The sequence below is a fragment of the Asterias rubens genome, chromosome 14 (genome assembly GCF_902459465.1).
Source record: "Asterias rubens chromosome 14, eAstRub1.3, whole genome shotgun sequence".
Lineage (NCBI taxonomy): Eukaryota > Metazoa > Echinodermata > Asteroidea > Forcipulatida > Asteriidae > Asterias > Asterias rubens.
In genome coordinates this window covers 66,174-92,329 of record NC_047075.1, presented here as the reverse complement: position 1 = coordinate 92,329, position 26,156 = coordinate 66,174, and the positions used below count along the sequence as shown (strand labels likewise).

Sequence of the window (26,156 nt, the reverse complement as noted above, 5' to 3'; positions counted from 1 at the left end):
TTCATTTTGTAAAGGGCACTTAGTCTAAAGGAAAGGTTTGACGGGGTACCAAGGCCAACACCAGGGCAACGGAGGCCATGGCCTTGGTGCCCTATGTGTAATTCCAGGCCTGAACAGGGTCAGTTGTCAGAAGATAAACAAGGTAAGATTTCCACTTGCATACAGTCTTTGATATGAAGTAGTCAGCCAGTCAGCTTGGAAGGAAGTTTGACTGGCCCTCAAGTATTTAGACTGGCACTTGGCCTGCAGATCTCTGTAAAGGCAGAACGCTGTAATGTATGAATCTTACTGCAGTACCCACCCTTCAAGGTGTTAAGTTTGTCCCAGCCAGTATTTTCATTATCTTTATGACACCTGCTGTGTATGTTTCATGGGTGAGAAACTCCACTAGAGGTGTTACATCATAATGCTCAATGTTACACCAACACTTTGTGTTCACATGGAGGAAGGAAATCTTAACAGCAAGCAACGTAACCTGTCCTAGATAACAAAAATGTCTACATTACATACTCGGGCCTACAAATAATCCACATCGCCAACATCAATTACTGTGGTGCACTGTGCTTTGGCTGTGGCACCCCTTGGAAAGTTCATATTATAGATAGCGGAGAACAATGTCTGTGCCCCTTCAAGAACGAAGTCGCCTGTACATACTCTGTAATAATTAGTTAACCATGTCATGTATGGGTATGGTACCTTGCTGCTTACTGGATGGGTAATAATTAGGTAACCATGTCATGTATGGGTATGGTACCTTGCTGCTTACTGGATGGGTAATAATTAGTTAACCATGTCATGTATGGGTATGGTACCTTGCTGCTTACTGGATGGGTAATAATTAGTTAACCATGTCCAAATAATCATAAGTGAGGCCGTGTCCGAAACGGCGACTTCGGCTACAGCTACGGCTAGATCGCGCGCGTCTGCCTATTCTTCAACACTGGTAGACGCGCTGATCTAGACGTAGCTGTAGCCGAAGTCGCCGTTTCGGACACGGCCTAAGTCTTGAAGCAGCATGGAATTAATCTCTCTATTTGTACTAGAAACAAAAACGTGACATTTTCATTAAAGTTTTCTCACCTTTCATTTTGTCATAGACATGACACACAGATGATGTGTATTATAAGTTCCCATCTGTTACAATCCCTTGATGCCATTTACTATGGTGTTGAGGACGCGTCTTAGGTTGGGATCTAATATAATCTGCACTATACATTAATAATCTAAGTACCTTAGGGTGACATCACAGGAAATCTGAAGACTGCCTTACCGACAACTCTCTTACCGACAACTCTCTTCGCTAATGTCAATTACTAACTCAATATTAGTTTCACAAATAACAAATAAAGATTTTATAAGTCCTTGAGCATTGGCTAAGCACCTTATACTCGGCACCTTCCCAAGTTCTCTGGAATCCCTCACGAGTAATACGCCTGGGATTTGATTTTCACAGGACTCGGGAACAAACTGAGTCAACCTGTACTTTCTACTTTGGTGTAAGGGTAAAAACAAATAGCTTTCCGTTTGTTTGTTCATGTTTCTTTGATTGATTTTATTTCTCCAATCCAAGGTATAATTTGAAGGTTAAAAGTACTAATTATAAAGTGACAATTGATAAATGTTGTACTAATAGGCCTACATGTTGGTATCGGGGAAAACATTCTTTGCTTTTGAACAAAGGATGTCATTGTCTTGACACTGAACACAGTCGGATAGTTCTTAACATGAAACATGAAACAATGAAACAAAACACCATCTTGGCACATGTTTACCACATTTTTAATGAATAACAACAAAGTCCCCCTTGACACAACCTTAGAAGTGCTTGAATGAATTCATTGTGTGCAAACCTTATATGGTGTTAGGCAAACTCATTCTGCCCGTAGGGGTGTTTTGGTTGTGTCTGGCATAAGACATGCCTCATTGATGCACAGCGAGTTGTTTGCTGTTAGACTGTTTAGTATGATAATGAGGTACTGGTATTTGGTGGGCTGTCCTGCGGTTTAGGTTTTTAAGAAACTGTATGGCTTGAATATGAATGATAATACGTTGGATTAAATCCCTGAAATGTGGTGGTATGCTGACTGAGACTAACGCAGACCAAATGTCAAAACACACTACTAGTCCCAAGGACAAATAGAAGTGATTGTCTAGCTAGTTCAATATTTCATAAACAGATCAAGATCTGTGACAACCCACAACATGTATGACAGTCTGAACATATCATTTTAAATTCAAGTCTCATACAAACAGCATTGTAAAAACGGAAACTACTGTGTAGGCCTACATCAGTGGAATTTCTAAAGTGAAACTAGCTATGAGGCCAGTGAGCAACCGTGAAGTTCATTAATGGCAAACCCATGCATGGAGTGAATGCATAATGGCCCCCCCTTGTTGTAATACATGTGTCTCTACTTATGCTGGTATGGTGTACTCAAGGTCCTGTTGGACTATCTTCATGCAGTGTCAAATGTGCCAAGCTATGATCTAAATTTAGAAGAGTGTGTGATAAATCTAGACTACGTATTTTAAAGCTGTCCAATGATGTTATAAGTGCCTTCCAATCTTGTACGTGTGAAGGTGGTAGGGCATAATAGGCCTACATGTACCTTTAAGGTCTCCCTTTTTAAAAGATTGATCTTAACTGCAAAACAATCATAGTTAGTTGCTAAAGTATGATTCACTATACAATGACAAATCACTATGGTCATACTGACAAGTTGTCTTGCGACGAATTTTATTGCTTCGCGAAATCAAGCCCAGGCTACCCATTCAGTAGAAGTGTCAGACCTCAGATACTTCCTATTTTCAATGAATTGTTGTCCAGCTGTTGATCGAAAGATAACACAAAGAGATACTCTGTGTTGTAAGTGCAATATCTATGAACCATTCAAAGCAATATGCAAAGTGTATGATTGGTTGACTAGTATGAGTAATACATATAGTACAATGCTAAATAGGCTCTACCCTACCAATCAATAAAAACCCCACCCTAATCAGATATGTGAATGCTCATGGTTTGTTCTAGTTTATTAAGATGGCCTTGGCATCCTTATATAGAGCCTGAGGTTCATGGTTCAACCATAAATGATCCTTTGTTTATGGTTGAGCACCAAGTCTAAATTAAATATGAGTAAATTATATCTTTATGATAACTCATGAGAATGAATTCATCTGAGAGATTATAATAAACTAAGGTCGCACATCCATGGGGCCTATAGACCCTATATAAACATATTGTTTCCTACTGAAAATAATGTATACTAAAGTAGTTTGTGATTGCTTTGTCCTCCTTTTGTTTGTGTGATTTGTTATAAATGATTTTGTAAACATTACTAATGATACTTAGGCCTCTATGCAAAGTACACAAAACTGTTTCATAGTGTATAATATTCAGTTGATTATGATATACAGTGTACAATCATTATGTCTAAACTTCTTCCACCCTTTTCCCATTAGATTGTTTTTATTTATATATTTAGTCTTTCATATTTTTGAGAATTTAGTGTGGAATCCCACCATGCTGGTCGGCATGACTAAACTATTTAGAACCTCATCATACCATGAAGCAATGATCATACCATGCAGCTCTCATCATATATACAGACATTGGGACATTCCTCAATCCCTTACTCATCCCTTCATAGAATTGGAATCATCTACAACTGGCACAGGGTGACTCTACTCTTACTCACCACACACACAGTGGTCCTTTGTCAATGGTGATTGTATTGAGATGGTTAAATCCTTACTCTATGGTTAAATAGATAGATACAATGCTTTATTTAACTGCTTCACACTCTAAAACTCTTTCAAGATTTCCTGCAGAAGCCACCATCGTTCATCTAATACATAAATAGATAAAGTATGCCTTTGAAAAAAATTTATGAAAAAACCCACCATCAATATACCAGAATTGATCTGACAAAGAAACCAAATTTGTTGAGTGAGGCTGTTTTCTGTTCTTGCGAATGTCTATCATGAAGATTTCTAACTTGATGGTCTGATGATGAAGTATGGCCTTTTCCTGGCAGGCTTGAGTTTGACCTTGCAGATTGGTATAACATTCTACAACAAGAGATTCACTTTCATAGTTCGATTAGTTGTCCTCCCCCCGTGGTAGAATGGAATAGTCCAAGGTTTTCCCTGTGGTTGCGTGCATGGTTGTCATACTGCTGATAAATGCCAGCATTGTTAGTGTGGGCTGGTGGTATTTTAGGAAGTGGGTATGAAGTAGTGGTACACATGTTGGTTCAATGCTAGACACCACTACATATGTCACTACAGTCGCTGATACTGAGCAGACCGGTTGGAATTTCCTGTCAATGCTAGACACCACTACATATGTCACTACAGTCGCTGATACTGAGCAGACCGGTTGGAATTTCCTGCTTTTTGTTTTAGTCTTGAACTCTTTGAGATCTTTCGCTTTCTATGGATAGTGTCGTGTCAACTACAATGTACCATCAGGTAATTAAGGCCTTGGTTATGCTCTACGTAGTTTTAATATTTCAATTTGGTAGCGTTGTGGCGAAATGGAGTAAAGATGTGTCTTGTTCGCCAACTCATAAGTTGTACCATGGAATAATATGAGAGTCTTTAGAGACGACATTTCTTCTTGAGATTCATCCAGAGTGATGAGGAGAAAGAGCAAGGGATACCAGCTTTATTTTGAGATAAAGTTTGTCTTTTGTTATGTGTACGAATCAGGATACCAGTTACTACTCTGTGGAAGGCGTTTCTCTTGAATGGGATTGTTTTATCCCAAAGTGGAATCTCATTTATGGAATCGTGGAATAACCAGATGACGGTGACCAACTATTGTTGTGCAATAACATGTCATCCTCCTACCATTCAATAACCAAACCTGGCTCCATGCACGTTCAAGCTTTCTCGTTTACTATGATAAATATTAAACATCGTCGGCAGTTCTGTTTTTCAAATTGGTGTCTTCTGACATTTTTAAACGATATGTAACTTAGATCATTTAGTCTCAACAAGCATTCAATAGGTTTTAAGATTGAATTACATTTTGATATTTGTTTCCAATCCGGAAGATTTCAGTGTCAAGTGATCAAATAACATTTGTCTTTTGTCTTCCTATTGGTTCCGCATTGAGAAACCGACAAATTCATTTCTAAAACTTCCTAGTCCAAGTCAATCAGAAAATTGTCTCCTCTCACTAAATTTGTGAGATTTGTGTTTACTCTCTTAATATCAATCATTCTCAAAAGAACAGATTTCTTACCAAACAAATCTACAAAACTATCATATATAATTATAATACAAATTGTCACAACGCTTAATGAAAAGTAGAGAACAATAACAAAGCTAGTGAAGGCCACACAAGGACCGAAGAAAACGTATGTGTCAAATTACTTGATTATTGATTTGAGACGCTGTGTGAGATTAAAAAAATGACTAATAATTAGACTTTATATTGAGGTGACTTAGCCTACATCCATGTAGTGTTTCAGTGGAATGTCAATTTAATTATGCGAGTACACACACATCTCTGTTGGATATCCATCCTGCAAATCCAATCAAAGCTCTAATCCATACCACACACTCAACATTCATTGTACACACCTTCTGAATATGTGTTGGGTAAATCAATATATATTTTACAAAGTACACATAGCAGAGCGCTGTCTAATCATGGAGCTACAAAAAGGACCCATGATGGTCCAATACTTTGGCATAACAAGGCAGGACTTCATTAAAAATGATATGAAACACAAATTGATACCTCCTCTTTGTTTGATTTATCTTGAAACTGAGAGACACTCTTGGAAATTTTCCTTGTTTTGTTTTGATCATGACGTTTTCTGAGTATTTTCAATTTTCCTGTAATTTCAGTGAGAGAGAGGGGATTGTCATCGTTACTATTTGCCTAGAAACCATTGGGTTGGAAGACTTTACCTCTGAGGCAAATCTTATGAACTTTGACATTTAAAAACTCTTTGGTATCATCTTGACATTCCAAGCTCTATTTTCAAGCTGAGACTTCATCAATGAGATCTGTGACCTCTACATTCAAGTACAGCTTCAGTCAACTGCTCTGTGTGACCAGTTTTGACAATTCTCAGAAAGTAACTCCATGTCAGTAGCTCTTCCCATTCCAGAGGAAATCTCTTTAACTTTTATTTTATAAACTGACTTTATATACAAAATGTCTGAGAATAATGAAGAGATGGCTGGTAATGTAACAGCAGAGACACCAGCTGAAACACCGGCTGTAACGGCTCCCAAAAATGGCTCTGCAAAATGGGTGAGTAATCCAAGGAATAGCATTGCACAAGCATGGAGCTAATTCTACCTCCATGGTACAAGCCTTCATTAGTTTAGGCCAACACTTGTGTCTGAGACTAAATTGTTTGTTTAACCCTTTCCTGAAGTTCAAACTTTGACTTGAGGAAGTACAGTTTCTCTTTGGTTGAAATCATTGAGCAACAACCAACAAATATTGAAATAGTATTTGATATGTGACAGCATTTAGCGACTATTCAATCTTCTCTTTTAGTTTCATACAAAACTGGTAAAAACACTTGCTGAGTTATGTGTGTTTGGTTTCCTTAATTATTGCCATTTCCAAGTTACTTGTCATATTTGACCAAGGTAACTATGCAGTAGACCTCTAGTATTATGGATGGTAGCCATCTTGCTGGTTTCCAATCTGAACCAGTGCAAGGCAGTGTCCGAAACGGCAGCTACAGCTATGGCTAGAACATGCACATCTGCCTATTCTTCAACACTGACAGACCACTGATCTAGCCGTAACAAGGCCGAAACCGAGTCTGGTTCCTTTCTCAGTGCAATGAATACTAGCAATAATTACTGTTATTGAATACAGGGGACATGACCAAGATGGTGGCAGTGTGGATTTATTCATTCAGGTTTTGAGAGGCTCCATGCCCCTTTCCTTCCTCCACCATGCATGATCCTTGACTTTGTGCTTGAGGCAACATGTAGATAGGACAGTACATATTGGCCTTTGGTACAAAACCATTTGTCAAGTGTTTAGTCTACAGTACACAATGACTTTGGAAACTCTTGACAGTTTACAGAAAGGCTACATGTTAAGAACATAACTAAACAGAGGTTAACACTGGAGAGAAAGGTTTTATGAAAACAAAGTATAATCTTGACAAGGTTGTTCTAAACCATAAAGCAAGGCTTGCTCTATGGTCTAATCTGTCTGCAAGGCTAACTTCTTGAATACAATAATTGATTTTCTTTATCCCTCCCAAGTGACACTACCTTCCACCATGCTTGAACCTTAGAACAAGGTCCTTCAAGCATGGAGGTTATAACAATGAGAAGTAATTCCTTAAGAAGTAATTTAAGCAAATCAGTGGAAGATAATCCAGTGTTGGTAAATAGAACAATTGATAGCATTTCAATTAATCAATACTTGATTTCCACTCCATCAAATAGTAATAAACACATGGTTAAATACAGAATAGAAGGTGATTTGTGTGCTGGGGGTCTCTAAATACCAAGCTTGTCTAGTGGAGACCCCCATGACCTGTGTTGCTTTCATGACAACTGATAATGTCTGCTTTTAGGAACAACTAAATCAGGGTTAAATATAGCTACCAACTCTTCCTGATTATGTAGAAAGTCCCCTGAAAATTAAACCATCTTTCCATGTTCTGATGAATATATATTTGAAAAGTTGTTTGATTTCTGGAAGCTCTTCTTCTCTCTTGTTGAATCTTCTAAATAGTTCCCTGATTGTTGAGACAAGTCTTATCTTTAGTTAGGACGAGTTACTCGTCCTAACGTTACTCGTCCTAACGTTACTCGTTCTAACCTAATAGGACTAGCCTTAAGTTGTTAATAACTCCTCAAAAGAGTCTTACATTGTAGGACTAGTCCTAAGATGGAACTTGTCCTATTTCTTCATGAAATTGACCCTACATGGTTGGGTCACGGGTGTACAATCTCAATTGACTTCAAAAGTAACCTTTCCTTTAAAAGTCAACTCCAAGTCCAATGCGCCTTGTTTCATATACAGGAAAATCCTGTTTGTTAATTGTGAACCTTTAACTTCCTCTCTCAGGCCAGTTTGTTATCACAATTGTCAGCCATAAATGGACATTGTTTGTTCACTAAGCAGATACTATTTACATGAAAGATGGTTATCAATATGTTTACACAAGGTTGGGTTGATGGGAAGTCAACACACAGGATGGTTTGTTAGTTTGGTCTATTTCTACCTCCATGGTCAAAGCATGGTCAAAGTTAGAAATACAGATAATATCATCAGCAGATGTGATCTTTAATGTCATTCTCACATGCAGCCATCATGTATACCAATAGGCGTACCATTTATCAAGTGATTTGCAACAAATGAACATGCCAAAATGTCTGGACTAATTGTTAAAGTAATTCAGTCATTTATTCCTGATGGAATTTCAATCAAGTCTGGGTCAGTGTACATTAGTCTACATGTATCTAGTCAAATTCAATTAACTACAATTAACGCGTGTTCATTTGTTTGTTGAAGAAAGTCTACGCTCTAAAATTTTGTTTATTTGTTGAAGAGCGAGCACTTTTCTTATCATTCCTTTATTTAACCTGTTGAAGAGTTCCATGTAATAATCAAAGATAAGACGAGGGACTTGGATGATGGTGAAGTTTTTCTTAGATGGTGTCCCATTTTGTTGCCTGGATTAGAAAACCTTGTACTTAGGCTATTCTTTTGTTCCCTTTAAAATGTAGGTCATAAAGTTAATGGAAAACTGATGTAAAATAAAACACCTTGATAATGACCTGAAACCTAGCAACATTAAATAACGACCTATACTAGCAATGAGTCAACAGACTCTTTAAAATATCTAAACTTTATCGAAAGAAGTACAAACAAACATTATCCCAACCCTGCCCTGCCTGAAGAGGTTTACACTGAACTAACAACTCGTGTTGTTGCTGTTTAGGTTTGAAAGAACTTTACATCACTGAATCTTTAGTATTATTTGTGAATACAGGCTGTATACTCCACAGGGAGTTGAGATGGTTTAAGGAATAAATTAAATGGCTCAGTGACCAGCGGTATTAACTTAAAAAGCTTTTCTTAAAATGTTACTTGCTGGAAGTTGCTGAGGTGCTGTCATTTTTGAGAAGGATTTTGTTTGTCATTTTGTTTAAAGGAGTAAAGCAATGTCACAAAAATCATTTTTGTCTCAGTGAGAAAGCAATTATTTTAGCATGTACAACAGATTAACAGGACACTCATTTTGTTTTCAAAAACTTGGGGGCTAATTAAGCTAAAACTTCTACTGGTGTGAATTATATGACATCTTCATTCAGAGTGAGTAGGGATTCATGCCATGGCCAAAAACTTGATCTACTAAAGTTAGCAAAACCCTTTAAAGAATGACCCTTTCAACTCTTTAGAGACTCCAACCCAATGAGCCTAGAGGTGGCCTTAGACTAAGAACCCATTCCTATTCCCACATGTTTCATGTCTACTCCCCAGACAGTTTACATTGCCCACATTTTTCTGACAACTTGTTTAGAATATGTTCCTCTCTCTGTCATAATGTTGATCTCATAAATACCAAAGGTTGTGAATTATTTAGGTGACTCATAAAATATGGAAATAATAACAAAACTGTTATTCATTCCAGCTGGGAAACCCTCGGTCTTTCCCAAAAAAGGCTTCAACCGAGGAAGGATGAAAAAACAGTCTATATTTTAATGGGATGCAGGATTGTTTATGGCAGGTTACAGATGGTACTAGTTGGTGATTGATTGTCAATCAGGGCAAACAAAAGAGGTGATCTCTAGCTATGTTTAATTATACTGCAGTAACCTGCCTGTTGATATCAACCAACATGACCAAGGTTACCAGGCATAATGCACTGCTTATTTTGTATACAAAATAAATGGTCGATTTTGGTTGTATGCTTTTAAAGGGAAGATGTATGTTTGGTAATCACTCCTTTAACTATTATGGCAATAACCTTAAGAAACCCACAGAAGCTTTGAATAGAATAAAGTATGTTGATAAACATTTCACTTTGACATGCATTAGTAGAAATATACAAGGAGATAATGCTTTGGTGGCCTTGCCCTTGCCCTTTCAAAAACGAAGCATACAGGCCTGAGATGGATGTTGTTCAGTGTTTATGGCGATATTATATTTTTATATGAGATGAAAAAATCATAAAGGTTTAATCAAAGCACTATTAAACCACTGCAGCATTAGCATAATGATCATTAGTCAAACCTTAATGAGTCGGCCTGCTTGACTCTATGTGGGATTGGAGTGGGTGTCGGTAACTAAGGAGGCTAGGTTGTCATCAAAAACATGTAACCTGGCAACAATCTCAAGGCAAATGCACTACCAATAAATACTACCAATAGTACTACCAATAAATACATTCATCAGTCCACGCTAAGCTCAGTCCATTCCCTCATTTGGTAAAGTCATCTAATAGGTACATGGATGTATTAGCCCTAAGATGTAATGGATGGTAAAGTTATCTAAAAGGTGGGTGTCAGATGATTGGATGCAGTACAACTGGAGGACTATATTACATAGATTCACTGCTGGTATTAAGAAGATCTGGAAAAGTGCGTGCTTGGAGTGAATGCGTACTAAAGGGACAATGATAATAAATTATCTCACCACAAAGTCCCTCTCTGACCTCCAAATGAAATAAAGCAATTGTGGTTGTTCCTCTCATCATATGACATGCTGGGCTTAAGAATAATCAGCTATCAACAACAAAATCACTTTACATCTTGTAAGTTTCTGATTGGAAAACATCCAAGAACTAGATAGCATTATTCCATCCTTCTCATCTTGGTTATAAAGATGACACGCCCGTAATCTGATGTTGATCTTGTGATTTCCGTGGTAACACTGAAGTAAATGCGATTAGGAAACTGTTAGTTACTGGAGTTAAGAGGCTTGTCAAGACTCTGTCAAACAAGCCATTATAAATTTACTCTAAAAGCTGAAGGAAGTATTAACTATAAAAGAAATCTTGGCTGAGCATACTAGTTTGGAAGTAAATATCAAGAAAGCATTAAAGACAATGAGCAGTAGGAAATTGTGGATTTGAAAAGCAATTCTTAAAAGGTAAGAAGTAAAATCAGCCTCTGTTATAGGGTCTGGTCAAACCAACGTGCTAACGGTAAGTGAGTCTGTGAGAGCATTAATCTTCAACCAAACATAATGAGTCTTTCATTGAGTCTGTCTAGTCAGTGCAGTTTCAACCAATCAAAAACATTCTGTCATTGTATCCCATCCCTGTAAAGCTTAAACAAATCCTGATTGGTCTTTCACTGCAGTTCTGTCATTGCAGTTTCAACCAATCACAACAAACCTGTCATATCCTTTATAACTTTACCCAATCATAATGCTTCTCTCATAACAGAAACCAGCAAGTGTACCCACCTCCAGTTCACAATGTTATATCTGCAACAAGACAGTTTATCCAATGGAAAAGATCACAGCGGATGGAATCAACTATCACAAGACATGCTTCCGCTGTAAAGTGTGCAACAGTCGCTTGAGGTTAGTCCATATGTTTATTCTTTACATATTATTCTCAAACACCCTCACAATGACGTCATTTGCGACCCCTTACAATGACGTCATGTGCGACCCCTTACAATGACGTCATGTGCGACCCCTTACAATGACGTCACTTGTGGCCCCTCACAATGACGTCATGTGCGACCCCTTAAAATGACGTAACTTGTGGCCCCTCACAATGACGCCATGTGCGACCCCTTCGCTGACGTCATGTGCGACCCCTTACAATGACGTCATGTGTGACCTCTTACAATGACGTCATGTTCAGCCCCTTACAATGATGACACGTGCAGCCCCTTACATTGACGCCACATGCGTCCTCTGTTCCCCAACAGTCTGCCATTTTAGAGACTCGTTGCAAGTGAAGTTTTGGTGCGCGTATACCACGTGAGATGCGCACTGCCCATATCTGTGGACGTCAAATCGCTGCCAGAGTTGGTCTCATCTCTTATGAGGGAGCATTTGCCGAACTCACAATGTCTCATGAGCAATTGACCTTCAAGTTGTTCATTGGGTTGTACCTGCATCAGTTGTGTCGTCTCATTTGCACTTCAAAGTCGTTATCTCTTAGTGATAGACATTCTATATACATTGTTATTCAGACTTTTTATTTTTTTTGAAGCTACTGAAAGGCTTCTCTTATTTAGTTGAATGGCCTGATTTTTTGCGAATTTCCACGTTGCTGGCACTCTGGGTTGATTGTTGTTTTCCACATGCCAGGCCATGTCTTTGGAACAGCCTCCCACTTCAACTCAGACAAGTAGATACTTGTTCTCAATCGAAGAAAAATCTCAAAACACACTATTTTAGCAACCATAGCATTCGGACTTTGGTTGTCTTTGTATATATGAGGAGTTTTGGTTTTTTTGTGCCAGGAGTGTCATCATTGACAGACATGACACACTAGAAATGTTCCAGGTTGTTATTTTCATTGTTAGGGCCGGGTCGAAATGTTAGAATATTGATTATTTTTTTGCATTTATACCATAGGTCCTTTTAGTTGGTAAGAAGTTTTGCAACAGCTAATTCTATTTTCTCATTATTTGTTGACAACAAAGTGATCCGGTGTTTGATTCTTTTGTTACAGTCGTGGTAACTTTGCCCAGTCTAATGGCAACCTGTACTGCAAGCCTCACTCTAACTGTGTCTGATTCTTTTGTTACAGTCGTGGTAACTTTGCCCAGTCTAATGGCAACCTGTACTGCAAGCCTCACTCTAACTGTGTCTGATTCTTTTCTTACAGCCTTGGTAACTTTGCCCAGTCTAATGGCAACCTGTACTGCAAGCCTCACTCTAACTGTGTTTGATTCTTTTCTTACAGCCTTGGTAACTTTGCCGCATTAACAGGCAACCTGTACTGCAAGCCTCACTTTGGTCAACTCTTTAAACTGAAAGGAAACTATGTCGATGGATTTGATGGTTCATCTAATTCATTGCGGACTGCAGGTATCCATAGGAAATAAGATTTCAATCTAAGACGTCCATCTTACGGGAAAGTGTCAAAATGAAGTGTCAGTCGAGCCCAAAATAAGAAGCGCTTTAATTTGTGAAGGAAGTTTGTAGATAAATAGATAGATTCATCCCAACCTTAATATGGTATCTTGCTTTTGTTCTGTCTTCACTTATACGCAATGTATGCAAAAAGCATAAAAGCATTTTTTGAGAAAAACTAAACCAAAATTTAAAAACATACCCGTACATGGGTTACTCAGATGAAAGTTTATGTTTTGAAACTTATAGTTTGTGAGTGGGCCAACCAAAACAAATTTGACATTTCCATCTGTGATGATCTTATGAATAGATTTGAATTCTGTAAGATGGCCGGCCTTACTTTAATCAGGATCATTTGCATATGGTTGCCATGGGAATTTATTTGCTAAGTTGATGTGATTGACTGCCAGCTAAAGGTTACTGCTAAACAAGGCTTTGGCTGGTTGTCAGTTAATTTACACTTGGCAAAAATATTCTGATAGCAAACATTATCTGCTTAGCAGATTCTTTGAATGATCTTTATTACATTGGAGACAATGTGATTCATCTTAGTAGGCTTAAAAGTAAGGAAAATAATGATTGGAAGATCAAACAAAAAACAATTATGAAAACAAACATTGAATTTTATTGCGATCAGCGTCAAATTGTGATCAAAGTTTTTGATATTGAAATGATTTGAATGGAAGCCAAACTGCATGTTACATTGACTGGTTTGTTTGATGAGAGTACGTTAAACTCAGGCTGCTGTAGTTAGTTAACTAGGAAGGCTTTAACCCTGGTTATATCAGGCTTTAACCCTGGTTATTTCAGGTTTTAACCCTGGTTATACCAGGCTTTAATCCTGGTTATACCAGGCTTTAACCCTGGTTATATCGGTTCACCAATACTTACCGAGTTTACCAATATAATTTAAATAGGCTTGCACATGTATAAACAATCTTGTGTCTGCAAAGTTAACTGGTTGCTAGCTCATAGAAAGACATTTTGAAATAAGCATAATTGGAAAACATTTTGATATCCTGTTTTGATGACATGAAAGATCTCAAAATATACCGAGCTATTAGCCCAAGTTAAAAAGCTGTAGATATATCATATAAACTATTAACTAAAACGATGCAAATCTAAACTATTAACCAAATTTTAACAAATTAGACAGGATTAGTGATACAACACTATACTATAAACTCCATTTTTCCTGATCCAGGGTCAACCGATTTATGTCGCAGGCTGCATACCCTTTTTGTAATCTCCTATGCAATTTGTACTTTGTTACATTTTTTTACATACACAATTTAGTCAAGGAGAAACAGGGATATTTTTAAATTAATCGGCGCACTTTGTTTTGCATTTGTGAAGATTTTTGATTTTGCATCTTATTGTTTCATTTATACGCAGCCTTCCGCCAATGTGGTTTTATTTTGCATTATTTTATAACAAGCATTCTTTGTGGTTTCGTTTGAAGAAGAAAAAAAAAATTGCAACTCCATGTGTTGATTTATATATCCATGACACACTTGAACCTTTCTAGTAGGATTTATGGGCATTTACCTGCAATAATGCAGAAGTTCAAGTTTGACCAATTAATTATATTTTTGATACTATACAAGAAGACAGGGAACCAAATATTATTGAACAATCAGGCTACCTTATTTTTGTTTACATTTAGATTTGACACACAATGCTCCTATGCAAACAAATAGTCTGGTACTTTTGACATAGTCACAAAATGCAGTTGCATTATGTAGATCCCACTAGGGGAACCAGACATTGATAGGCTAGTCCCCATGGTGATGGTTACTAATATATTTCACTGGTCCCATTCTAACGCCCATTCATATAACATTAAGAAACGGGAAATCAGTCACAAAACTTCAGCTGGTTCATAACGATGCATTCTTGATAAACATTTAATAGTTTCCACAAGTATTATAACTTGTCAACGCGCACAAACACTAAGAGTAATCTTACTGATGGGTTTAACTTTAAATACAGCATTATTTACAGTCAGGATTAGTTTTTCAGTTAAGGGTTAGTTTGAAAGGATTTTGCATGTACCTGACTATAGAGGGCGCTATGCATGTTATTTGTGACCTTCCTTCTTATATTTTGACTGCATTCACAAACGTTTTTCTCAATTAATATTGCTTGTTAGAATGCCCTCACATTAGATTTAAAAGATCAAAATAACTTAAAGGTAATGTCAAAGGTCAACTTTTAACAAAAATTGATAGTCGTCAAGTTAGAACAGAGTCCACATGGAATCTCCTTAATATAGCGCCCTCTTTACTAACTTCATCTGAATGCATCATTGGTAATTTCAATGGTCATTGAATGTGACAGGTTTTTATTTGACTCTAACTAAACTACCCCCTCTATTGTCCAGTATTGACGACACTCAGTCACTAATACCATCCCTCATGGTGAAACATGGCAGCCATAATGATTGTTTTAATTTGCTCAAACTGTGAACGCATCTTCCAACTTTGTTTTCCCATTTTTGCCATTTTTGTTTTCAGAATTATGTGCTTTTTGTTTTTACGTTTGATTTTGGCTTCATTTTCATTTGCTATGTGTTTGTTTCTCTTTCTTTCTTGATCTCTCATCTTCTTTCTGTGTTTTCTGTGTTTGTGATTTTCGTAGTAGATGTTTGTTTGTTGTTTTCTTTGTTATTTTTCTTCTTCATACGGCTGTGTGAAAGTTGTTGATTCGGCTGGAACCACCCTCAAAGGAGACCAACATCCTGATTGAACCTGAAATGTGTTTTATACATTTGGAATAATTTTTCTTGTTATAAAAAGAAGTAAAAAGCAGAAACATTTCACAAATATGTAACAGTTCTTGTGTCTACCTCGCAAGATGTTCAGCAAATAGTATACATTTTGATAAAAATGAGACCAAAAGAACACTCCTGCTGTAAAGGGAAGAATCATTGATATTTTTGATGCTTTGTTTGTTTCTAAAACTTTGTGTATAATAAATTGTTAGTTTATGGGACTGACTTGGGTGGGGAGTGCTAGCTTCTCTTTTCGGTTGTCTGAATTGCAGTGTGACAGTTGATTTGGGTCGACAGCCCAACTCACATTGGAGTGGTCTTCCAGCCTTGTGAGTTGGGCAGAATCTTATTTAAACAAATTAATATTAAAAACAATTAATACTATTGATGAAGTGGGTTCAAATACTCACACAAGAAAAAGATTAATTTAACCAAATGAAATGCAGATCGTGTAACTATTGAGTACATTCTTGATAATGATTTCAAAGATTCCTTTCACACGAGCTGCATTTTGTAAAATGTTACTAACAATGCCACATTTTAGCCAGGGACCATTGGATGAGTCAAAGATACATTCATCCTACTCATAATGCATACATTTAAATGTTGTCTTCAGTAGTGTAGAGTAACATACTTTATACAATTTGGATGTTGTTGAGACTTCAGTTACCCAGGAACAAGCAAATATCCCTCGAAGAATGTACTGCTTATGCAGAAAGTACTGCTTAAGCAGTTTCTGCTTAGCAAAATTAAGATGAATACCAGTCACAGATAGTACATGTTAGATATCATTTTGACTGGTAACCTAAATCTAGTAAGCATAATTTTGTTGTGCTTAAGCAGCTCTATGAAATTAGGCCCAAGACAAACAAACAATCGATTCTTTCATTCCTACCTTTGACTTTTCTAAACCCATTTCTCATATCTGTACAAACCCCTTTTCCATAACCCATGCTTTATACAATATAACAATCAAGTTGGAACGTAAAGATCCCATTCCAGTCTTGCTCATTGTAACAAACAAGTTGAAGTCAAAAATCCAGTGAACTTACCAACAAGAATTGTTAAAATCTAAAGAAAATAGTAAGCCTTTATTCAAAATATTTGCATTTAGTAATTTAGTAAAGGATCGGTATATTATACACCCTTTCATTTACTAAATGTAACAACCAAGTATGGATTGTCAACTATCTACAGCTACATAAATTTCTTTTCCCCCAAGTTTTTACTTTCCAGAATTTTATGACTACATTATCCTTAAAAATGATTTCAACTGGAGACGCCGTTTTAGGACAGGCCAAGCAGCAAATTTTGCAGAGCCAACTTGGTTTGTTGTAAGCTCAGAAAACAGCTTAAATAAAGAAAAGGGTCTGCCATGTTGCTTTCAAAAGTATAACTTGTGAAACAAGTATTCTTGATAAAAGCTTGTGCGTTGCGAAAGTACTTTACTTTGTTGATGATCAAATCAAAAGGCATGTGGTTATCATTTAAAATCTATATGAAGTCCAGGTTTAAGGCAGATAGGTGTTCAGCCATATGGACTGGTTAGTCTGGTAACCCTACATGTTAAGAGCTACATGAAGTTGACTGAATGGCTCAACTTGATGAATCGAGGTTGGGTACCAAACAATAGACTATTATCTATGATAATATGGTTACACCTGCATAAAATAAAATCTTGTTTCTCTTAACACATTAAATTTCCACCATTTTTCCTGCTGTTTGTTGCATTTGTCTGTCTCTGTTTAATCTTAATTAATTAACCCTAACCTTAACATCTCGGACTAACTTGCATACCTTTCCATCATGCATTGCTTCATTGGCTGATAAACAATTTCATCGCATGGTTAAGCATTTTTTTTTTTTTTTTTTTTTGCACAAATATTAATACTGTAGTTTACTCTGTGTAGATCTTTAAGGCTTAGTTGGTGGTTGAGGGAGGGGGGGGGGGACATATATTAATATATCTTCCTTGGATCATGACGTAATATTTGTCTAAATCTTCCCATTTAGTCTTGGGTTTTCTCTTGTAATGAAGAGTATATCAACTGATACTAATGTCATATTTATTGCTAGTAGTTCATTATACAAAGTCATGCTACAGAAATGAAAACAAACCTTCCGAACCAAATTCAGTTTGAATTTAGCAAAGTACACGTAATTTTTTATAAAAGCAGATCTCTGCTATCGACCAAACTCGGGAGTTTCACAAATGTGTTTTGAAGCTAAATTTGAATTTGCGCACAGATGTAAACAATTGTTACTAATTCAATGCCGCGCTTACTAAGAGTTAAATTTGCATATTTTCTATTAAAAATGAATTTCTTATATGTAATGTTTTTGTAAGATTAATATCTGAATAATACACGCTTGTTTGTAATAAGGGCCTGCAAAGCTACAAAAATTAAATTTTGCTTAAGAAAAAAAAATTGGCTTAACAAGTTGATTAATTGGTGGCCAAAAATCTGCGCAAAGGCCTTGTTTGGTGACTTTACTTAGAGTTTCTGTTATACAGCTTAAACATGTAGTCTAACAAACAGGCTTTGAACAAATGGTTTGAAGTGTTCAGAAATATTTGCTGATTATGGTCTGTGAAGATATTAGCAAGCAGCTAAATCTTACATGTACAAAGCTAAAGCAATGAAGAAGCACAAATAAAGATTGATGCAAGCTGCTTAGCTTGTTAATTAAATAGCATGTAGTTCCTTAGTATTACATTCACTGCAGTGAATTTATGCCATCAAAGAAAATAACTATGAGAGATGTTTTTAGGATGAATTTTATTTCGGATAACCATTTTTCATACCATTGTGTAAAGATCCATAACTTTACATGAAAACAAATAATTCTTTTATATACACAGGAGGAGATTGTTGGCTCTCATATTATAGATTAAGTCAGCACATACAACATAACTATTTTCTTTCATGGCTTCTTAAGTTATTTTCTTGTAGTTTGAGTTGTGTTTTTCACTGTATTCTTTCCCAAGTAATTTACTGTATGACAAGACCCTTCACTCAGATAACCTTGTCTGATATTGAAAATGATTTTGTTCAAAGTTCAGATTGATCAGAACATAATAAGCCGCTAATTGTTTTTACTGGAGTGAGTAGAATTATTATATTTATGAGAACAAATCTGAATGTCACTTTGGAATTAGTCTTTGTGGCTGCTAAAAAAGAGCTATCTGAATGTCACTTTGGAATTAGTCTTTGTGGCTGCTAAAAAAGAGCTATCTGCCTTGTAAGTGTGATCATTCTAATCTACATTCTGACTTGAGAAAAGTAAAGTAAAGAGTCACTTATAGGATGGGTTTTAAGGGCTTTAAATAATGTTGTAGTGTTTCTTGTAGATTAAGATTAAGGGTGGGGTCTTTGGAAGTTATGATTGTAAAAAGTCAAATCTGCCCTCTGGTGTCTTAAGTTAAGATCCAAATGGAATTTATGTGCTTAGCGCAAAATGATTGGTGAACTAATTCAAAACACGGATCATTGTTGTTTATGTCTGCTTAGCAAGCTTTTACTGTGCTTAGCAAATATGTATGCTTAGGTGCTTCATAAGTAACCAACAGGCACTGAACAAAGACATCAATTCTGTTTGAAGAAGATCCAAAGTCTTAAGATGAGCTCACATTAAGACGCAGGTTTGACTTTTAACAAGTCGTCAGGCTCCTAGAAGTGATGATATTTGATGACTTTGGAGGATTCTGATGGTATTTAAACTATACCTCATCCCATATCCAACATAATGTATACATTGTATATTTATACAATGTCTACAGGGTCCGGGGTTCGAGTCCAACCAGATAATCTGACGGGTGTTTTTCACAGGACACTGAAAGCACGTACTAAAGTATACTGCTGCCCATGTAAGAGTAAACCTAAATATCATTCTGTAGTCAGGTTGCAAGAACATCGATCAGGTAATTGGTTAGAATTCCTGATGAGGTTTCATTGGTTGTTTTTCTGCTGTCTCGGAGCTAAGACCTACTGTTGGATTTGGGATGGTAATAGTTTCAAAGATGTTGCACAAACCTTTTCTTCATTTGTCTATTGTGTTCTCACTTTGTTAATCAATAAATAGTGTCTATGATATGCATTTGTTGTTGTCAATGTCTCATATTTCATGCATCGTGGACAACCTATTAGAACTGACTGGTAATTATTACGTTTATAACTGAATCATGTGATTTAACTTACTGATCATCCCTTGCCTTTGTTTCATTCATTCCATTCTGGCCTTCCCTTCCTCCTTGGGCACCCATTGCATAATATTTCCCTTTTCCTGCTCTCACCACATCACCCCTTTATGATAACAGACTGGTACTCAGCGCGTGGTAACCGTGGGAGACCTCATTTACATATTGACCAGAACTGGCAGGAAAATGGTGTCGTGATCTCTCTGCCATTTTCAAACAGGAAGTCACTAGATTTCGCGCGATGGGAATCAACCAGTATGCACTTCGATTCCAACGATTATAGACTGTCTGAATTGACAGCTGTGCCTATGGCTACAGCTTCGGCTGTATCGCTGCGTCATTATGCATTGAAGTATAGAACGTTCTTAGCAACAACCATTTAGCAGTAGCCATCAATTCAGATGCGGCCTGAATACATTGTATACACTTCCTTCAATCCTTTGTTAAAGTTCAAAGAAATTTTACTTTTAAAAACAGAAAAAGTAAATCCTTCAAATGAATCCAAACATCTATACAAAATAAACTTCATTCAAACATTCATTCTTTTATACACCCCTACCTGGTATAAGTTTAAAAATATCAAGTTAAAAACCTAAAGGGAAACCAAGACCCATTCTTCTGAGTAACTCTCTGTAACTCAGAGTAAGTAAAAACGTTTAAGGTACCGTTGGATTGCAGATAGAGACCCGCTGGCTGAGTTAAGAAGGTGGAAAGATCCAGCACTAGACTCCTTGGAGTAGATCTTAAGAGATGGATTGTTGTCTACAATTGTTGTCAGTCCGTCTGATCCTTGTTCTATTGTTTGTCATCTGTCAGTAAGATGTTACGTTTACCTATTTCCTGTGTGTATTTGTGAAGCGTTTATTCATTACTTGTTTCTATGTTTGATTGTTTGTTACTTCGTCCTGTTACTGTGTTGTTGCTGTTGTTTTTTGTCACTGTCAGTTTTGTCTTGTATTTAAAGTTTGTTAATAATGTTGTCTTTCTATTGCCATAATAACCGAGTGTGATTTAATCTAACAACCCTAAGATACCGTCAAACCTTTTAAGACAAAGTAACAACCCTGATGCCGTCATTGCACCAGGTGTTTCCCCACCTCTACCACGATCCCCGAGTCAATTTAAACTTCCTAATTGCCTTCTCACACATGGAGACAAATTCAATTCCATGTTATCCGTTTGATTGCAGTCAACACGTTCATGAGCAAATACAAACATACCCTTCACGTTGGAGTTTCACCAGAGAATATTATACACACATGGGATGAGATACGAATCAATGGTCTTTATTGGGATTTGAACCTAAGACCCCTGACACCCAGGGCAGAGAATATGGTAGAAGTAATCAAGAAAAACCAGCCCAGATTATTTTGAATAAATTGACATGGCAGACTCTTTTCTGATGGTTAATGAGATCTTATTGCTAACATTTATACAGAATAAATTATTCCTCTAAGCTACTTTTATTTAATTTGTTTTGAATCTTTCCTTTCAGAGAATGGAGTTGATCAGAATGACAGCCAGCAAGGAAAGTAAGTATGAATTGATGAGAAGTTAAATGAGATGCCAAGCTACTCTAACTGAGCCCTTTTCACACTACTCTACTCAGGGCAACCCTGGTGAATAGTGGCCGGCCGGCCGTTTACACTATGATTATTTTACCCCCGGTCTACCCCGCCAAATAGGCATACCCCAAGGAAAAGCCACCCCTGCTTCAGAGGGCGGTAAGCGCCAAAGCCCTGGGATATTCTTGAAATGTGCAACCGGAACCCCACGGAAAAGGGACATAGTGTAAAAGTGTGCCGGAGTAACCGTTGGGTAACAAAGTCCTTAGACATCACCAGGGGTGTATTCCATGAGGATAAGAGATGCAATAATAATAATAAAAACAATAGTAATAATAGACAGTGCATGTACTTATATAGCATAAGTCCCTATGCCCTTTAAAGAGAGAAAGAAATATTATGAAAAAGGCAGAAAAGAATTAAATTAGTGTGATAACAATTTTATTGCTTTCTTATTTCCTTCTTTAGTGAGGATGTAGAGACCCAGTCGTTTGAAGGAACCAAATCTATCAAAGATCAATTTGAGAAGGGAGAAGTGAGCAGCATTGAAGTCAAAAAGGCGTTTGATAGAGAGACGGTGTCAAGGACAAGTGAGTCTTGCGATTACACTGCGCCAGGTAAATATTACAAAAGTTAATTGCTTTAATCATGAGCAAGTTTGGGTGGCGACTAGCTTCCAGTACACCACCTGTAGGCTAAGCAGACACTATAGATCACACGGGGCAATTGACTATATCAAACCATTCACTGGAGCCTGTAGGCTAACCAGAAACTATAGATCACACGGGGCAATTGACTATATCAAACCATTCACTGGAGCCTGTAGGCTAACCAGAAACTATAGATCACACGGGGCAATTGACTATATCAAACCATTCACTGGAGCCTGTAGGCTAACCAGAAACTATAGATCACACGGGGCAATTGACTATATCAAACCATTCACTGGAGCCTGTAGGCTAACCAGAAACTATAGATCACACGGGGCAATTGACTATATCAAACCATTCACTGGAGCCTGTAGGCTAACCAGAAACTATAGATCACACGGGGCAATTGACTATATCAAACCATTCACTGGAGCCTGTAGGCTAACCAGAAACTATAGATCACACGGGGCAATTGACTATATCAAACCATTCACTGGAGTCTGTAGGCTAACCAGAAACTATAGATCACACGGGGCAATTGACTATATCAAACCATTCACTGGAGTCTGTAGGCTAACCAGAAACTATAGATCACACGGGGCAATTGACTATATCAAACCATTCACTGGAGCCTGTAGGCTAACCAGAAACTATAGATCACACGGGGCAATTGACTATATCAAACCATTCACTGGAGCACGGTCAACATGGTCAATTCAAGAGCTACATCAATGCTCTGGTCAAGTCTAGTCGCTCACTTGAACTTGCTCCTTGCTGATACCTGTCATTCAAAACCACTGGCTGTAACAGATTACACCCAGTGCAAACATGAAAAGTATGATGTCTGAAACAGTTAGGAGTGACTTGACGAGCTAGAATGCAAAAGATCGACTGTTGCAGGTGTTTGGAACGGCTAGAGTCGCTCCTAAACTATTTGGTTTGGCACAACTCTGGCACGAATGTCTGAAATGGGTGTTACATGTACTTGCTGTATTATTGCTGACAGCTGTCATAGAAGACTACTGCTGTTCAAGATTGCTTTAAAACAACTTATCAACAATTATACCAGTTATACAATTGAGATAGTAACTATAGACCAAGTAATATTTTTCCTTAAATACTTTTTAGCTCAATTTTCACATTCTACTATCCCAGCCCTTGTCAAAGATTTTATGATGACGTGTTTGCATTTTGAAATGATTGTCTGTCCTTGAACCAATTTTATCTATATTGATATTTTAACCTTTTATCCAACATCTGGCTGGTCCGGATTTTGCATTTTGTGAACATGTCATTTTAGTTTTGCCATGTAAAGCTACCGACAATGTGCTGTGTTTTAAACTGAAATAAATAAACATGGAAATCACTGTATTATAAACAGAACTTGTTACTGAATACATGGCAAATATTGTTTTAGAAAACACATGGATGTGAATTATTTAGAGTAGTCCTTTATTGTTTACGTTTTGATGATTTGTTTGTATTTTATCGCTCATGTTTACTATTATGAAGTCCTTTTGACTCTTCCCTTTTCTCTAATGCTTGCCTCAATTTAGTTTTAAGTATGTCTTTATAATAGAATGCGTTCCTGTTATTATAAGCGTCTTGATAATTTTTAGATTGTGTTTTAATCCAACCATACTTTTTGTATTTTCCTGCGGTTGCAAATAAATAAATAAATACTTTTATTTTTCTGACCCTCAGAACCTCGGCAGATTTCAGAGAATGAACCAGTACTAAACCCCGACGTGATTCGCTCCTGCGACACGGTCGATGATAGATCTGTCATCATCCGCACTAGATCCATCCGTGATCAGTTTGAGAAGGGAGAAAATAAAACTGCACCGGGTAAAAGCTTTGACTTCCAGTCTGAAATCAGAGCAGCTAGAGAAACAGAGGTTCAAGAAAGCACTGGGCAGGTGTCGGAGAGTACTCCAGTCCGGAATGAAGAAGTTGTACGATCAGATGTTGCATCAGAGGAAGTCAAGACATTCTCTGGCGGTATTCGATCCTTGAAAGATCGTTTTGAGAAAGGAGCAGTCAGTAATATTGATACGACTCCTGTCAAACCAATGATCAACGTTCGCTCACTGGAGGATTATAACCCAACTGGAAATGAAAGTGGAGTTTCTGAAAGCACTCCGGTGTATCGTGATGATGTCGTACGTTCATCTCAGAAGATGGATGATCCATTTATCACAAGCGGAGGTGCTAGGTCTCTTAAGGCAAGGTTTGAACAAGGAAAGGTTTCAAATATTGAAGAGAAGCCTAGAGAGAAGATTGAGATTACTCCAAGATCTCTTGACTACACCGAGAGTGAAGATGCTGTCGATCAGGGCGGGGTCTCTGAGAATACACCTGTCCACCGAGATGACGTCTTGAGGGAGGGTGTTGATGAAGATCCTGGCATCAAAGTAGGAGCTGCCAAATCTCTACGCAACATGTTTGAGAAAGGAGAGGTACACAACATCGAGGAGAAACCTAAGATGTCACCAGAGAGATCCATCCATTCTCTAGAAGACCTTACTCCATCAACTGAAGGAGTCGTTGAGAATACCCCAGAGATCCGTACAGACATCATGAGAGAAACGACAGTCAGGGATGAACCCATGAACATTCAGAGTGGGGTGTCCCGCTCACTCAAAGATCGCTGGGAGAAAGGAGATGTAGAAACCGCTCCTGAGAAGCCCAAGATGGTGATTAATATCAAAGGAGAGGGTCAAGTTGCTGAGAGTGAACCCGAGGTTCGTGAAGATCTTGTCCGAGAATCAACTGAGATTGGAGAAGAGAAAGCAGCCAGAGCTAGTTCCCTTCGAGCTCAGTGGGAGGCGGGAGATGTTGTCCATGCTGAGAATAAAGTCGAGAAAGAGAAGATTACACCCAATAGGTTCTCGGCATACTATGAGGGAGATCAGGATGAGATGCCTCAAGATCTACCCATTGAGGAACCAATCCCAGAAGGTAATGATGTGACAGTCGAAGAAGGGACCAAGGAAGAAGAAGTAGAAGAATCAAAAGAAGAGGAAACAATGGAGGAGGCAGTTGAAGAGCCAAGAGAGGAAGTAACCACAGAAGAGGCAGTTGAAGAAATTACCACCGAGGAGGAAATCCAAGAAGGGACCACCGAGGAGGCAGTCGAAGAAGGGACCACGGAGGAGGCAGTTGAAGAAGGGACCACGGAGGAGGCAGTCGAAGAAGGGACCACGGAGGAGGTCGTTGAAGAACCAAGAGATGAAGAAATCTTGGAGGTTGAAGAGGAAACAGTGAATGGACACATTGAGGAGAATGGAAATGATGAGCCTCTGAACGGACATGGAGCACAGAATGGATTTGAGATCGAGGTTGAAACCTCTCAGCAGGAACTCATTGAAGATTATCCAGCTCAGGTAAATTCAAGTTTTGTCTGTGTCAGAATTGGCGGCTAAGGCTACGGCTGGATAGCTGCATCATTATTCGTGAGTATAGGATGTTCTTAGCAACAACACCCTTAGCAACAGTCCTAGCCGTAGCCGCCAATTCGGATACGATTATATCCCCATCCAAACACCTCACCTTTTTTCTCTTTTTGTTTTCCTTGGCTTCTTTTCATCTCGTTCTTCTCCTTCTTCTCGTTGTTCTCCTGATTCATTTGCTCCTTTTTCTTCATCCTCTGCCTCTTCTTCTTTGGGTTGTTTTCATCTCCTGCTCTTTCTTCTTGTTCACCTTTTTCATTCTCCGTTCTCTTCTTTGCCCTCTGCCTCCGTTCTCCGCCTCTTTTTCTGCTTTGGCTTATTTTCATCTCCTGCTTCTCTTTGTTCTCCTTCATGCTCTTATTTGTCTCCCCATCATCTGCCTCTGCCTCCTTTTCTTCTTAGCTTGATTTCATCTCCGTATTCTCCTTCTTTATTTTCTCCTCTCTCTTCTCCAACCTCTGCCTCTCTTGTTC

The 26,156-nt window shown here is 37.8% G+C and overlaps 1 protein-coding gene across 6 annotated transcripts in view; it reads left to right on the top strand.

Moving 5' to 3' along the window:
• LOC117299224 overlaps positions 1-26,156 on the top strand; it is a 59,413-nt gene that overhangs the window by 28,423 nt on the left and 4,834 nt on the right. For all 6 annotated transcript variants that reach the window (XM_033782688.1, XM_033782687.1, XM_033782686.1 and 3 more), the window contains 5 exons: positions 11,394-11,533; positions 12,876-13,000; positions 21,512-21,548; positions 22,050-22,198; positions 23,936-25,617. In XM_033782688.1, coding sequence (XP_033638579.1) covers positions 11,394-11,533; positions 12,876-13,000; positions 21,512-21,548; positions 22,050-22,198; positions 23,936-25,617 — 2,133 coding nt within the window. The remainder of the gene's footprint in view (positions 1-11,393; positions 11,534-12,875; positions 13,001-21,511; positions 21,549-22,049; positions 22,199-23,935; positions 25,618-26,156) is intronic.